General features: G+C 45.0%; 1 protein-coding gene across 3 annotated transcripts in view; it reads right to left on the reverse strand.

The window, feature by feature from the left end:
• LOC141089473 (uncharacterized) overlaps positions 1 to 13920 on the reverse strand; it is a 444347-nt gene that overhangs the window by 286046 nt on the left and 144381 nt on the right. For all 3 annotated transcript variants that reach the window (XM_073575911.1, XM_073575913.1, XM_073575912.1), the window contains one exon: positions 6481 to 6626. In XM_073575911.1, coding sequence (XP_073432012.1) covers positions 6481 to 6626 — 146 coding nt within the window. The remainder of the gene's footprint in view (positions 1 to 6480; positions 6627 to 13920) is intronic.

The following is a 13920-nucleotide window of genomic DNA, read 5'->3' on the forward strand; positions in this document are numbered from 1 at the left end:
AAAACAATGCAGTCCTCCAGAATTTTTAAATATGGATGTTCTATTGACAGGGTCTGGATTTCCGCTTTGCATCTTGCATTAGTTATTGCTACTAGAAAGAGTGCTTTGAATGTTACTGATCTTAAGAGGGCCTGCTCTAGTGCTTCATATGGACCCTTGTGTAGTTCATTTAGGACTAAGCTGAGATCCCAGGGTGGTATTGAACTTCGGATTGTGGGTCTCATATGCTGTATGGCTTTTATCAACCTCACCACCCAGCGATGATTGGCTAGTGGATAATCGAAATATGAACCTAGGGCTGACACCTGTACTTTCAGTGTACTAGGCCTCAGTTTTTTGTCAAAGCCCACATGGAGGAAGCCGAGAATCTTGGGAATATTTGAACCCTGGGTTACCGATTTTGGTACTGTACACTGAGAACAGAACCTCTTCCACATTTTCTGGTATATGGCTGAGGTTACCAGATTCCAACTCTTTTGCATAGTAGATATTACTAGTTCGGAGAGCCCTTTTGATTTTAGAATCTCTGCCTCAGGATCCAGGCTGATAGCTGTAGCATCTCTGGTCTCTGATGTACTAGAGGTCCCTGGGTTAGAAGGTCCAGTCTCACTGGTAGTAGTATGGGTTCTTCCAGTGCCATACATCTTAGTAGGGAGAACCAGCTTCTTTTGGGCCAGTAAGGGACAATCAATGTTACTGATGCTCTGCTTTCTTGGATCTTCCTTAAGACCCTTGGTATAAGAGCAAGTGGTGGGAAGGCATAAGCGAGAACCAAAGCGTCTACCCCTGTTGGGTTGTCTGCTGGGTTGAGAGAAAAAAAATTTCCTTGATTGAGTTCCTCCTTGAGGCAAATAAATCGATTTCTTGTGTCCCCCAGTGTCGGGATAACTGTATGAAGTCTTCTTTGTTTAGTGACCATTGTGAAGGTTGGACCTTCTCTCTGCTTAGGAAGTCTGCCACCTGATTTTTGGATCCTTTCAGGTGAACTGCCATGATTGACGTTATTGTCTGCTCTGCCAGAGAAAGATTTCATGAGTTAGGTTCTGCAGGTGACGGTGTCTGATCCCCCCCTTGATGTTGAAGGAAGGCAACTGTAGTTGAATTGTCTGAGAAGATCTTGACATTCTGACCCCTCTGTTTTCTCTGGCATGTCTTTAGTGCCTCCCAGACTGCCCTGAGCTTTCTGCAATTTGACGACCGGTTGCGTATTGATGGGCCCCATTTTCCCTGTAGGTAACGACCTTCCATGTGAGCCCCCCAACCTCTGAGACTGGCGTCGGTAGTGATATTTATACACGGCAATGCATTCCAGGGTCTTCCTTTCCCGAGGTTTTGTGTGTCTGTCCACCAGGACAGACAATACTTTACTTCTTTGGAGACTCCCATGTTTGTGTCTATTGATGATTCTTTGCCGTTCCAAGCCACCAAGACTTCTTGTTGCAAGATTCTTGAATTGAACTGGCTCCACTGGACACTGGAAATGCACGAAGTCATGATATCCAGGACTCTCATGGCCTTCCTTATGGAGATGTACTTCTGTCTGTGGACCATCTGGACCTCCTGTATGACTGTCTGCTGTTTGTGCAGGTGAAGGAAGGAACAGTCTCTTTCCGAGTTTAAGATGACTCAGAGAAACTCCTTTTCTGTTTCTGGTTTGAGACTTGACTTCTTCCAGTTTATTAACCATCCTAAACTTTGTAGGATTGATACAATGGATGTAAGGTCTGTCTCCATTTGTTGTGGAGAGTCTGCCACTAGCAGCAAGGCAAGTTGTCCAAGATGATGAAAGTATTCCTTTCCCTTAGATAGGTCATGACCTCTGCCATAAGTTTTGTGACGACCCGGTGGGCGGAGGCGAGTCTGAATGGTAAGCAACGGATTTGGTAGTGTTGTATCTTCCCGTGATCCTTTATCTCGAACCTGTGGAATCTTTGGTGTGATGTGTGGATGGGTACGTGGTAGTAGGCACTCTAATCTAAAGTGCTCATCATCGAGCCCTCCTTTATTAATGGTATGACTGCTTTTAGAGATTCCATCTTGATTCTCTTATAGGTCACCCACCAATTTAGTGGCTTCAGGTTTATTATAGTTCAATATTCTCCTCCTGGTTTTTTTTTACTGAGAATAAGGTTGAATAGTGACCTTGAAATCTTTGAGCATGGGGTACCCGGGTTATGGCCCCTATCTCTATTAGCTCTTGCATGTCTTTTAAAAGCCTTTGGTGGGTCACCTGAGACTGGGTTATGCAGTATCTCCTGGGAGGTCGCTCGGTGAACTCGATCTTACACACTTCTGCGACCGTATTCAGAATCCACGGGTTCCGGGTAATGTCCTGCCAGTTCTTTTGGAAGTAAAGGAGTCTCCCTCCTATCTTCCTGGCATCATTGTCTGCTAGGTCTTGTCCTCTGCTCGATTGGAACTTATCCCTTTTCCCTCTTTTGGGTAGCTAGACCTGCCAGACTTCCCTTTCCCTTTATAGTCCTGCCTGGGATAGGAGCAATTCCTTCCAAAGGATGGCATTCTCTTAGGCTTTCAGGAGGAAAAGCCTTTCTTCTTGTCGGAAGCTTTCTTGAGTAATTCATACATCACGGGCTCGAAAACATGAAGTCCTGAGAATGGTATAGAGCACAATTTGTTCTTTGACTGAGAGTCTCCTGTCCAGGACCCCAACCACAGTGCTTGTCTTGCTGGATTAGGCTAGTTTCACACTAGCGTTTTTGAGCGCAGCGACGGCCTGCGCACGGCCGTCGCTAAGCCCCGCCCCCTGCCGCGCCTCCGCCGGTAGCTCGGCCTACCGGCGCATGACGCTGCATGCGCCCTGCATCCCCTATCTTTATCACTGGGGGCGCAGGCCGTGCGCAGTATGCGTTTGGCGGCGCATGCACCTTTTTGACGGTGCGCCGGCGCAACCAAACGGCAGCAGGTTGCGTTTGGCGCAGGTCGGCGCACTGTCAAAAGGACGCATGCGCCGCCAAACGCATACTGCGCACGGCCTGCGCCCCCAGTGATAAAGATAGGGGACGCAGGGCGCATGCAGCGTCATGCGCCGGTAGGTGGAGCTACCGGCGGAGGTGCGGCAGGGGCGGGGCTTAGCGGTGGCCGTGCGCAGGCCGTCGCTGCGCTCAAAAACGCTAGTGTGAAACTAGCCTTAGACAGGACATTATTCCTCGTAGGGAAGCTGATTGACTCCGCCGAGGCGTCCACCATGAAGTCGGTTGCCATTTTCAGAAGAGGTAGGGATTTTAGAATTTCCTCTCTGGCGGTTTTCACCCTAATCTGATCTTCTAGCTCACTCACCCATAGGCTCATTGGCTACCGAGGTGGCTGCTGTGTTAGTCTTCATAATGGCTGCAGATGCTTCCCAGGCTTACTTGAGGAGGTCCTCTTATCCATCGGATCCTTAAGGCCAGATGAATCCTCAAAAGGGAATAGCTGTCTTCTTTGACACCCTGGCTACAGGTATGTCGATTTTTGGGACTGTTTCCCACACCTTGGTCTCTTCTGGATCAAAGGGGAGGTGGTATCTGAGGTCTTTTGGGACTACCAGCTTTTTCCCTGTTTCTTCCCATTTTTCTAATATCATTGTGGTTATGTGCCTATTAACGGAAACACTCTATTCCTACGGGCTCTTAGCCCACTGAACATCTCATCCTGGGCTGTTCGTGGCTCCGTAGAATCTTTTACATTCATTGTTTTTGTGACCGCTTATAGGAGTGTGTCAGTGTCTTCAGAGAGAAAAAGGTATCTCTTCCTTTCTTCAGGAAGAGCTGCCGAGGAACATTCCCCGGAGTCAGGATCGGAGTGGTCCGACACCTCTCCTTCCTCCGAACTCTGCTCCAGTTCCGATCTAGGCCAATTAAGATGCAGGGACTGTGTTGGTACAAGTGCTGTGATTGTAGTCTGCACTTCTTCTTGGATCATAGACTTTATATTGTCTAAGAGAGGACTGCTCCTGTTTGAGAAGTCCCGATATGCAGTCTTCACACAGGTTTTTTTTATGTCCCGGCGGGAATCTGGACGAGCATAGGGGGCATTTATTAGGTTTCCGCTTGGTGGCCATTGTGGATTGCCTAGGTGCTTCCTTGGCCTGCAAAATATGTACAGGAAAGAGGCTCCTGTATGTCTGGAGATCTGTAAGGGACCATACTACCCCTTTGAGTCAAGGGTGCTGTCATTCTGTGTGTCTTTAAATAGTCCGCCTTACTCGGCTTCAAGTCATCTGATTTGTCCTCCTTCTGATCCCAGGAGCTGCGATAACATGTCTGGCCTTGCTGCGCATGCCCCCCACACACCGATCCATCAGGCACAGTCCCCATCTAAAGCCCTACCTGTCCCGACATCTCCGATGCACGGGGTGCCGGTATCCTGATGATGCTGGCCTCGGTGCACTCTACCAAGCCGAAGGCAGCGTCGCGCTGGGTACCACCATGTTTCTCTCTAGCCCCACCCCCGGAAGTCATCAGCGTGCCTTCGGATGACGCGGCGCGCTGGAAATCTAGGGCATGAGGCGCCGGCTGCCTTGCAGCCTGAACAGCAGCTGCTGCACAGAGCCCTCTGGGGGGATGCAGCAGGGATTGGGAGCACACAGCTCGACCCAGCGCTGAGGGACCTACGGCGGTATCAGCGCCCATTTCGGAGTGGGTTCTGGCTCCTGCCTCCTCTGCCGAGAACCCTCTGGAGAGGGCACTACTTCTCCCGAGAGCTCCTGCTCCACCGGGTCCCAACGCCCCGAAGGACGCCGGACTAATCATGTACTCCATGCACCTCTGGGCTCCTCTGAGTCTGTCCCTGATAGGGACAAAAAAACACTGAAGGGTGATAGTGGGGAGGGGGTATGTAACCTCTTCTGTGTTCCTGTCCCTATCAAGGATAAGAAGGACAACTTCCTCATGGTGATGTCATGAGGGACCTCCTGGAAAAGATGATATGATAATATGTAAAAGGCAAAAAAAATACTTTATTATTGCACATGAATTCACATTAAACCACAAGGTCAAACAATGGCAATACAAGTAAAAACAGAGCGGAATGAGCCTCACACACATTTAGAAAGAAATCAATTGCTATGCCCAGATAAAAGTCCAAAATCCATATAAGAGAAATCTGATCTAGATAAGGCAAAATTATGTCAGGACTATAGATAGAATACCAATAAATACACAATGTAATAACATATTACCACCATTTAGAAAGTTAGATGTTTTGCATATAACTATATACATTGTCTTCCATAATTCAAGAAAATCAAACTGACAAGTGAATAAGATGTATAAAGTGCCAATAAAGTAAAACTAAAATTATTTCATACAAAAATGATGAATACAAATCTTTTGGCATAAAAGTATGTGTTAATTATATACAAAAGACAAGGTAGGTCAGAATGGCAATGCAAAAGAGCTATATTGAAGAGAAGTAAGGGAAATAACCTTAACCATGCAAAGATTACGCCCACAAAAACATAGGATTATACTGTGGAGGCGCAGGTAAGGCAGCCATACAGGTGTAAATAGCATTACTTACCCATGTTGAATCGGGGGGATAGATCATCCCCTCATAAAAGCAGCTGTCAAAACGGTCTGGTAATCTCCCACTATTCAACATGGGAAAGCAATGCTCGTTACATCTGTGTGGCTGCCTTACCTGCGCTTCCACAGTATAATCTTGTGTTTTTTTGTGGGAGTAATCTTTGAATGGTTAGGGTTATTTCCCTTACCACTTTTCAATCTTGTTCTTTTGCATTGCCATTCTGACCGACATTGGTTATTGTATATAATTATACACATACTCATGACAAAGTTTTGTACTCATTTTTGTGTGAATTACTTGTTGACTTGTACTTTATTGACACTTTATACCTACCTCTTATGCACTTGCCACATTGATTTTCTGGAATCACGGAGGACAATGTATACAGTTGTATGCCAAACCACTAACTTTCTTTATGGTGGTAATATCTTATTACACTTTGTATGTATTGATATTCTATATATACACCCCTTGCATAATTTTGCCTTATATATATCAGATATATCTTCCATTGATTTTGTATTTTTATCTGGGTATAGGAATTGATGTCTCCCTGCATATGTTTGGGGATCATCCAGCTTTATTTTTAGCTGTATTGTCATTGGTTTGACCTCATGTTATACTATTTCTGTAATTTTTGATGTGCAATAATAAATGTAATTTTGGTCATTTACATATTTTCATACCACCTTTTTGGTGAGGGTAGTCTACTACATATTGTCTCTTCTGTCAAATCAATCTATATGGAGTACATCACGATCATCTTCATACTATGAAAATTTGGGCTAATAAAGTATTCCACCACAATTTGCAATACATTTGTGCTCTGTCTTGATTTGGCCAGTCAGACAAATCAAACTTTGTAGTCTCAAAAAAAAAAAGAAAGAAGAGGATCATAGATTTTTGGTATAACTTTCATTTTTCTATATAAACAAGTTACGTCTGAGAATTTACCATATTTAGCTTCCTGATGGAGAACACTCTGAAGAAGATCTGTGGCATTTTGGTATTCTAAAAAGCGCTTTGCTTTTAGGTCTTCAAACCATTCACCAGTTTGAAGTTTCATTGATTTGTAATCTAGAGTCTTGCTCCTCATTCTCCTACAAAACAAATAGAAATTTGGAATGCATGTTATGTTTTCTTGTCATGAAAAAACAAAACTTTGTTTCTACCATATTTACCTCAAGCATACCTGCAATAGTGTCTGACAATGTACCACTATATTCTACATAACTAACTGAAATTTCAATAAATAAACTAGTGGAATGTGGTCATTTAACCCCTTAGTGACAGAGCCAATTTGCAGCTTAATGACAAGGCCAATTTTTACAATTCTGACCACTGTCATTTTGTGAGGTTAAAACTCTGGAACGCTTCAACGGATCCCGCTGATTCTGAGAATCTTTTTTCGTGACATATTGTACTTCATGATAGTGGTTAAATTTCTTCGATATGATATGACTTGCGTTTATTTATGAAAAAAGCGAAAATATCGCAAATTTTTAAAATTTTGCAATTTTAAAACATTTAATTTTTATTACCTTAAATCAGAGAGATATGTCACACAAAATACCTCATAAATAACATTTCCCACATGTCTACTTTACAGAAGCACAATTTTGTAAACAATTTTTGTTTGGAACTTATAAGGGTTAAAAGTTGACCAGCAATTTCTCATTTTTACAAAAAAATTTACAAAACCATTTTTTTAGGGACCACATCACATTTGAAGTCACTTTGAGGGGGGCAAGATGACAGAAAATACCCAAAAGTGACACGATTCGAAAAACTGCATGACTCAAGGTGATCAAAACCACATTCAAGAAGTTTACTAACCCTTTACTTGCTTCAAAGGAACTTAAGCAATGTGGAAGGAAAAAAATTAACATTTAACTTTTTTCTTGCAAACATTTTAGTTCAGAACCAAATTTTTTATTTTCACAAGATTAAAAAAAGAAAAAACGAACCATCAAATTTGTTGTGCAATTTCTCCTGAATGCGCAGATAAGGGCCTGTCACACTAAGCGATATCGCTAGCAATATCATTATAACGTCACAGGTTTTGTGACGTTATAGCGATATTGCTAGCGACATCGTTATGTCTGATACTTACCTCCGACCGGCTCATCTGCTGCTGATCGCGCGAGAACGTCCTGGACCGTTTCTCGTCGTCAGCTTCCTGCTGGGCTTCCTGTGGAGAGACGAGCATGGACGCGGGCGGGAGGACGTCAGGATCGTCTAGTGTGACAGGTAAGTAGCAACCCCCGTCCTCTGCTATGTCGCTGGTGAGATCTGCCTGTGTGGCAGCTCACTAGCGACCACTTAGCGATGCACCAGCGATCCTGACCGTGTCATATCGCTGGTTGGGATCGCTGGTGCATCGCTAAGTGTGACAGTACCTTTACCCCATATGTGGGGGTAAACCACTGTTTGGGCGCATGGTAGGGCTTGGAAGGGAAGGAGCGCCATTTGATTTTTTTCAATGCAGAATTGGCTGGAATTGAGGTCGGATGGCATGTTGCGTTTCAAGAGTCCCTGATGTGACTAAATAGTGGAAACCCCCCACAAGTGACATCATTTTGGAAACTAGACCCCTTAAGAAACTTATCTAGAAGTATGGTGAGCAAATTGAACCCCTAAGTGCTTCATAGAAGTTTATAATGCAGAGTGTTATGATTGGGTCACCAAGGAGGAAAGCAAGACCAAGCTAAGCCACAGAAAACCAGAGAAGTTGGTAACTAAGCTGATTGCAGACCCCTGATCCTATCCACACTACTAGCAGTAGCCGTGGAGCGTACCTACGATGATTCTAGATGCCTCGACACAGTCGGAGAACTAAATAAGCCTAAAGCAAGAAAGGGGAAATCTAAACTGCCCCAGAGCAGACCCCAAAGGAATAGATCGCCCCCAAACATCTATTGTCGGTGAGCAAGATGAAAACACAAACACAGGTAGGAAAATAGGCTGAGCAAATGATGGGGTCCACACTAACTAGACAGGACAGGAAAGGAAAGACACTGTCAGCAATCACGCAAAAAACGTGCAAAAAATGTCCAACACGTCTGATAGAAAAATACTGAAGTCACTAGACTTCGCCCAATATATCAGCACACTGGCATATTCTGAAAGCAGAGCAAAAAGAGGCCAATCTAATAAGGGACAAAAACAAACTGGCACAAGCAGTAACAAAAGGATGGAAATTCACCATAGCCCCAGCCGGGGCTGACTGACCACACAAAACTGAATCGACAAAACAAAATCAAATGTGAACAATAGCAAAGAACACTTAGCTTTAGCATGCAGGGACTGAAATGGAAACTAAGACCTCAGGAGGCAGGAAAAAAACACCAGCAGGGATAGAGGGAGTCGGCTGTCTTAAATCCAATCATAAACTCCAGATGTCCAATCGTCCTCCTCATTATCAGCTGGCAGGTCTCTGTTAATTAGATCAGCTCCATTACCTCCCGTAACCACCAGAGGGAGCCTAGAAAGAGAACTCGCGACCCCTCTGTCAATATAACCAGCTCCACTACCTTCACTAGTAACCAGAGGTAGGCCAGAAAGTAAATTCACAACAGCAGAGCCGTGAAAATAAAAAAAATCACTTTTTTTCCACAAAAATGATTTTTAGCCCCCAATTTTTTATTTTCCCAAGGTTAACAGCAGAAATTAGATCCCCAAAGTTGTTGTGCAATTTGTCCTGAGTATGCTGATGTCCCATAGGTGGGGGTAAACCACTGTTTGGGCACACATCGGGGCTCATTAGGGAGGGAGCACCGTTTGATTTTTTTTTTAACACAAAATTGGCTGGAATTAATAGTGGCGCCATGTCGCAGTTGGAGACCCCCTGATGTGACTAAACAGTGGAAACCCCTCAATTCTAACACCAACCCTAACCCCAATTCCAACCCTTACCATAAACCTAGTCACAAAACTAACTCCAACACACCCTTAACCCTAATTCCAACCCTAACCACAACCCTAACCCCAACACACCCCTAACAAACCCTAATCCCAACCCTAACGATATCCCTAGCCACAAACCTAACCCTATTCCCAACCCTAACCTAACCATAAACCTAACCTCAACATACCCTTATCCCTATTCCCAACCCTAACCCTAATCCCAACAGTAACCCCTCACTTTAGCCTAACTCTAACCCTAATGGGAAAATGAAAATAAATATATTTTCTTTATTTAATTATTTTTTCCTTACTCAGGGGGTGATAAAGGGGGGTTTATTTGCTATTTTTTTTTTATTTTGGTCACTGTGATAGACCCTATCACAGTGACCAAAATTAACCAATGGGAAAAATCTTCCTATTGTTGCCAGGTGGAGGCCAGCAGATCTCGACGGGCACACTGCGCTTGCACCCGCCCATTCTCTTACCAAAAGAAGACCCTGGCGGCCATGTGGGGAGGCCAGGAGACAGAAGGACCCCGGGAGGTATTGGGGGATCGGGGACCCTATTTCTCTCTCCTTTGATGTGCAAGCTTTACTCTCCCTCATCATTTTCATAAGCAGCTTCGTCAAAAAGTCATGTAGAATGGTTTCCAATGAACAATTATTCCTTATGAGTTCATTTGTGGAATCACCTTAGTTAACCCCTTTCCGACATCAGGCATACATTTACACTATTGTCCGACTACCTTCCTTTGATTTTGGCTCCGGCGGTGAGCCCACATCTTTCCTGGGACATGTCGGCTGTTTTGAACAGCTCACATGTGCCTGGAACAACCGCAGGTGGTAGTGCGATCCACCCGCGGCTACTAACCCATTAAAACTCTGACAGCGGCATTTAACAAGCGTTTATGGCCATCAAGATGGAAATCCACCCATCGGTGGCCCCAGTCGCGTGATCGCGGGTAATCATAGTCTGGCATGACAACTAGAGGTCTCCTGGAGACCTCGATGGTTGTCACTGCCAGATTGCTATGAGCGCAACCCGGTGATCGGTGCTCAAGTTAAGTGAGGTATTCTGCTACATACAGGTCTGATCATCACCTGTATGTAGCGGAGCCGATTGGTTTATGGGAGCTTCTAGTTTCCCATGGAGACTATTGAAGCATGCCAAAAGTAAAAAAAAAAAAAAAGGTTGTTAAAAGAATAAAAAAAAAAAAAATATAAAAGTTCAAATCACCCCCTTTTTTCCCTCATTCAAAATAAAACAAAAAAAATAATCAAACATACACACACATATTTGGTATCGCGGTGTTCAGAATCACCCGATGTCTAAATATAAAAAGGATTAACCTGATCACTAGAGTTGAGCGAAACGGGTCGAAAAAATTCAAAAGTCGCCGACTTTTGGCAAAGTCGGGTTTCATGAAACGAAACCCGACCCTAGGATGAGGTCGGCCACGAGGTCGGCGACTTACGCGCCAAAGTCGCGTTTCAAAAGTTTGTTTTGCGCTCTTTTTCAGCCAATCAGGATCCACGGACACTGTGGGCAACGTGATGACATAGGCACGGGTCACCACCATCTTTCAGAAGGGCATGCAAGTGATTGGCTTGCTTTGGTGGGCGTCACATGGGGTATAAAAGGGGCGTGCACGCCGACCGCCATCTTACTTCTGCCGATCTTAGTATAGGGAGAGGTTGCTGCTGATTCTGTAGGGAGAGCGTTAGGCAGGGAAGAAGACCAAAAAACTGCTTCTGCTGCTTGCGATTTGGCCTGCACAACACACCAGTCACTGTGTGTGCAGTGCAAGGGGAGGTTATATAGTGGTGTATCAGTGGTGTTGGTTGTTGGGCTGCCTTCTAAGGCTTCCTGACAGGCTGGCATTGCTGTTTACCCACTGCTCCGCAAACTGCTTTTTTTAAAAGCAATCCAATCTCCCTTATCCTCTAGTCACTTTGGTCACAGCTGTGCCATCGAGCCTGTCACATAGCGCTCAGATATTCATTGGGCCTCAAACTGCTTTTTTAAAAGCAATCCCAATTTTATTTTTTGTCCTGCTGAGAAGAAAAAAAAACTGCTTATGCTGCTGATAGCAATTTGGCCTGCACAACACACCAGTCACTGTGTGCAGTGCAAGGGGAGGCTATATAGTGGTGTATCAGTGGTGTTGGTTGTTGGGCTGCCTTTTAAGGCTTCCTGACAGGCTGGCATTGCTGTTTACCCACTGCTCCGCAAACTGCTTTTTTAAAAGCAATCCAATCTCCCTTATCCTCTAGTCACTTAGGTCACAGCTGTGCCATCGAGCTTGTCACATAGCGCTCAGATATTCATTGGGCCTCACACAATCCAAAAGTGTCCAGTGTCCAAAAGTGTGTGCAGAGATTCAAACTCTCACTTATTCTCTAGTCACTTAGGTCACAGCTGTGCCATCGAGCTTGTCACATAGCGCTCAGATATTCATTGGGCCTCACACAATCCAAAAGTGTCCAGTGTCCAAAAGTGTGTGCAGAGATTCAAACTCTCACTTATCCTCTAGTCACTTAGGTCACAGCTGTGCCATCGAGCTTGTCACATAGCGCTCAGATATTCATTGGGCCTCACACAATCCAAAAGTGTCCAGTGTCCAAAAGTGTGTGCAGAGATTCAAACTCTCACTTATTCTCTAGTCACTTAGGTCACAGCTGTGCCATCGAGCTTGTCACATAGCGCTCAGATATTCATTGGGCCTCACACAATCCAAAAAAGTGTCCAGTGTCCAAAAGTGTGTGCAGAGATTCAAAATCTCACTTATTCTCTAGTCACTTAGGTCACAGCTGTGCCATCGAGCTTGTCACATAGCGCTCAGATATCAGTGGGCCTCACACAATCCAAAAGTGTCCAGTGTCCAAAAGTGTGTGCAGAGATTCAAAATCTCACTTATTCTCTAGTCACTTAGGTCACAGCTGTGCCATCGAGCCTGTCACATAGCGCTCAGATATCAGTGGGCCTCACACAATCCAAAAGTGTCCAGTGTCCAAAAGTGTGTGCAGAAATTCAAAATCTCCCCTGTCCTATAGACACCTTGTTTTACATACTATATAGTTTGTTGGATTTTGTCTACATTTCTACCAAAAATGAGGAAGGCTGGTGGAAGAGGCCGTGGAATTGGGCGGGGGTTGGCAGCTGGTAATGATGGTGTTGGTGGTGGATCTGATGGTAGTGGCAAGAGCAAAATAAAACCGAATGCAGGAGGTGTTGAGCCTGCGTCATCGTCTGGCTACATAAGGCCTCGAACGCTTAGTTTTCTAGGAGTTGGCAAACCGCTTTTAAAGCCAGAGCATCAGGAAAAAGTTTTGTCTTACATTGCTGACTCAGCCTCCAGCTCTATCGCCTCCTCTTCTGAAGTTGTAAAAAGTAAAAGCACTGAGTCGTCATTGGAGGCTCATGTTCATGAACCACACCTTTCCTTGTGTCCTTCACCCCAACCAAGATTGAAGGATGACGCAGGCCATACTACTGATTACTCCATGGAGCTGTTTTCACATACCATGCCTGGATTATCAAGTGAAATGGTGAATTACCCAGGCCAAGATGAATCTGACATGGAGTGCACTGATGCACAGCCGCTGATGGATGATTCTGCTGGTACATTCACTCAGAGCACTACATTGTCCTCGCAGTGTACAGAGCCAGATTCTGACCCTGATGAGACTCAGGTGCCCCTTCCCGCACACTATACCACCATACACGGTGACACAGAGGAAGGTGCACATGACATAGAAGAGGAGGTGATGGATGACCCAGTTGTTGACCCAGATTGGCATCCATTGGGGGAAGAGGGTGCTGCTTCCAATAGCTCAGATGAGGAGCATCCACAGCAGACATCGACATCGCAACAGCTGTTATCTGGCAGGCCCGGAGCACTCCAAAGACAGGTTGCAAACATCAAAAGAGTTGCTGGACAGCTTGTCCAGAGGGTCAAAAGATCACAGCGTGCTAGGCCGCAAAATGTCTGCCAAAGTAGGAAGAGTGCAGTGTGGCACTTTTTTGAACAAAATCCTCATGATCAGGCCAAGGTTATCTGTAAGAAGTGCGCAAAGACCTTTAGCCGAGGAAAAAATCTGAAAAATTTGAATACCAGTTGCATGCTTAGACATTTAACCAGCATGCACTTGCAAGCGTGGACACAACACCAAACCTCAAGTGCCACATGTGCAACTGATCACAACGAAGGTAGTCAGCAACGCTACATTGTTTCCCCCACTGTAAGCCCACCGGTTAGCACAGCAGCAAATGTTGAGGTGTCATTGCAAGGCCATAGCAGTCAGGGAATCCCACTGTTATATCAACGAAAGACTGATTCTAGGCCATCAGAAAGAACACCAACTCCATCACCATCATCAACCCTCTCTCAGTCCGCCCTGTCCACCGCTACTTCCACCATATGCAGCTCTCAAGTCCAGCTCACCCTCCCAGACACTATGAGTAGGTCAAGAAAGTACTCAGTCTCTC

Source organism: Dendrobates tinctorius, unplaced genomic scaffold (assembly GCF_039654945.1).
Source record: "Dendrobates tinctorius isolate UK_male_01 unplaced genomic scaffold, ASM3965494v1 ptg000046l, whole genome shotgun sequence".
Taxonomy (NCBI): Eukaryota; Metazoa; Chordata; class Amphibia; order Anura; family Dendrobatidae; genus Dendrobates; species Dendrobates tinctorius.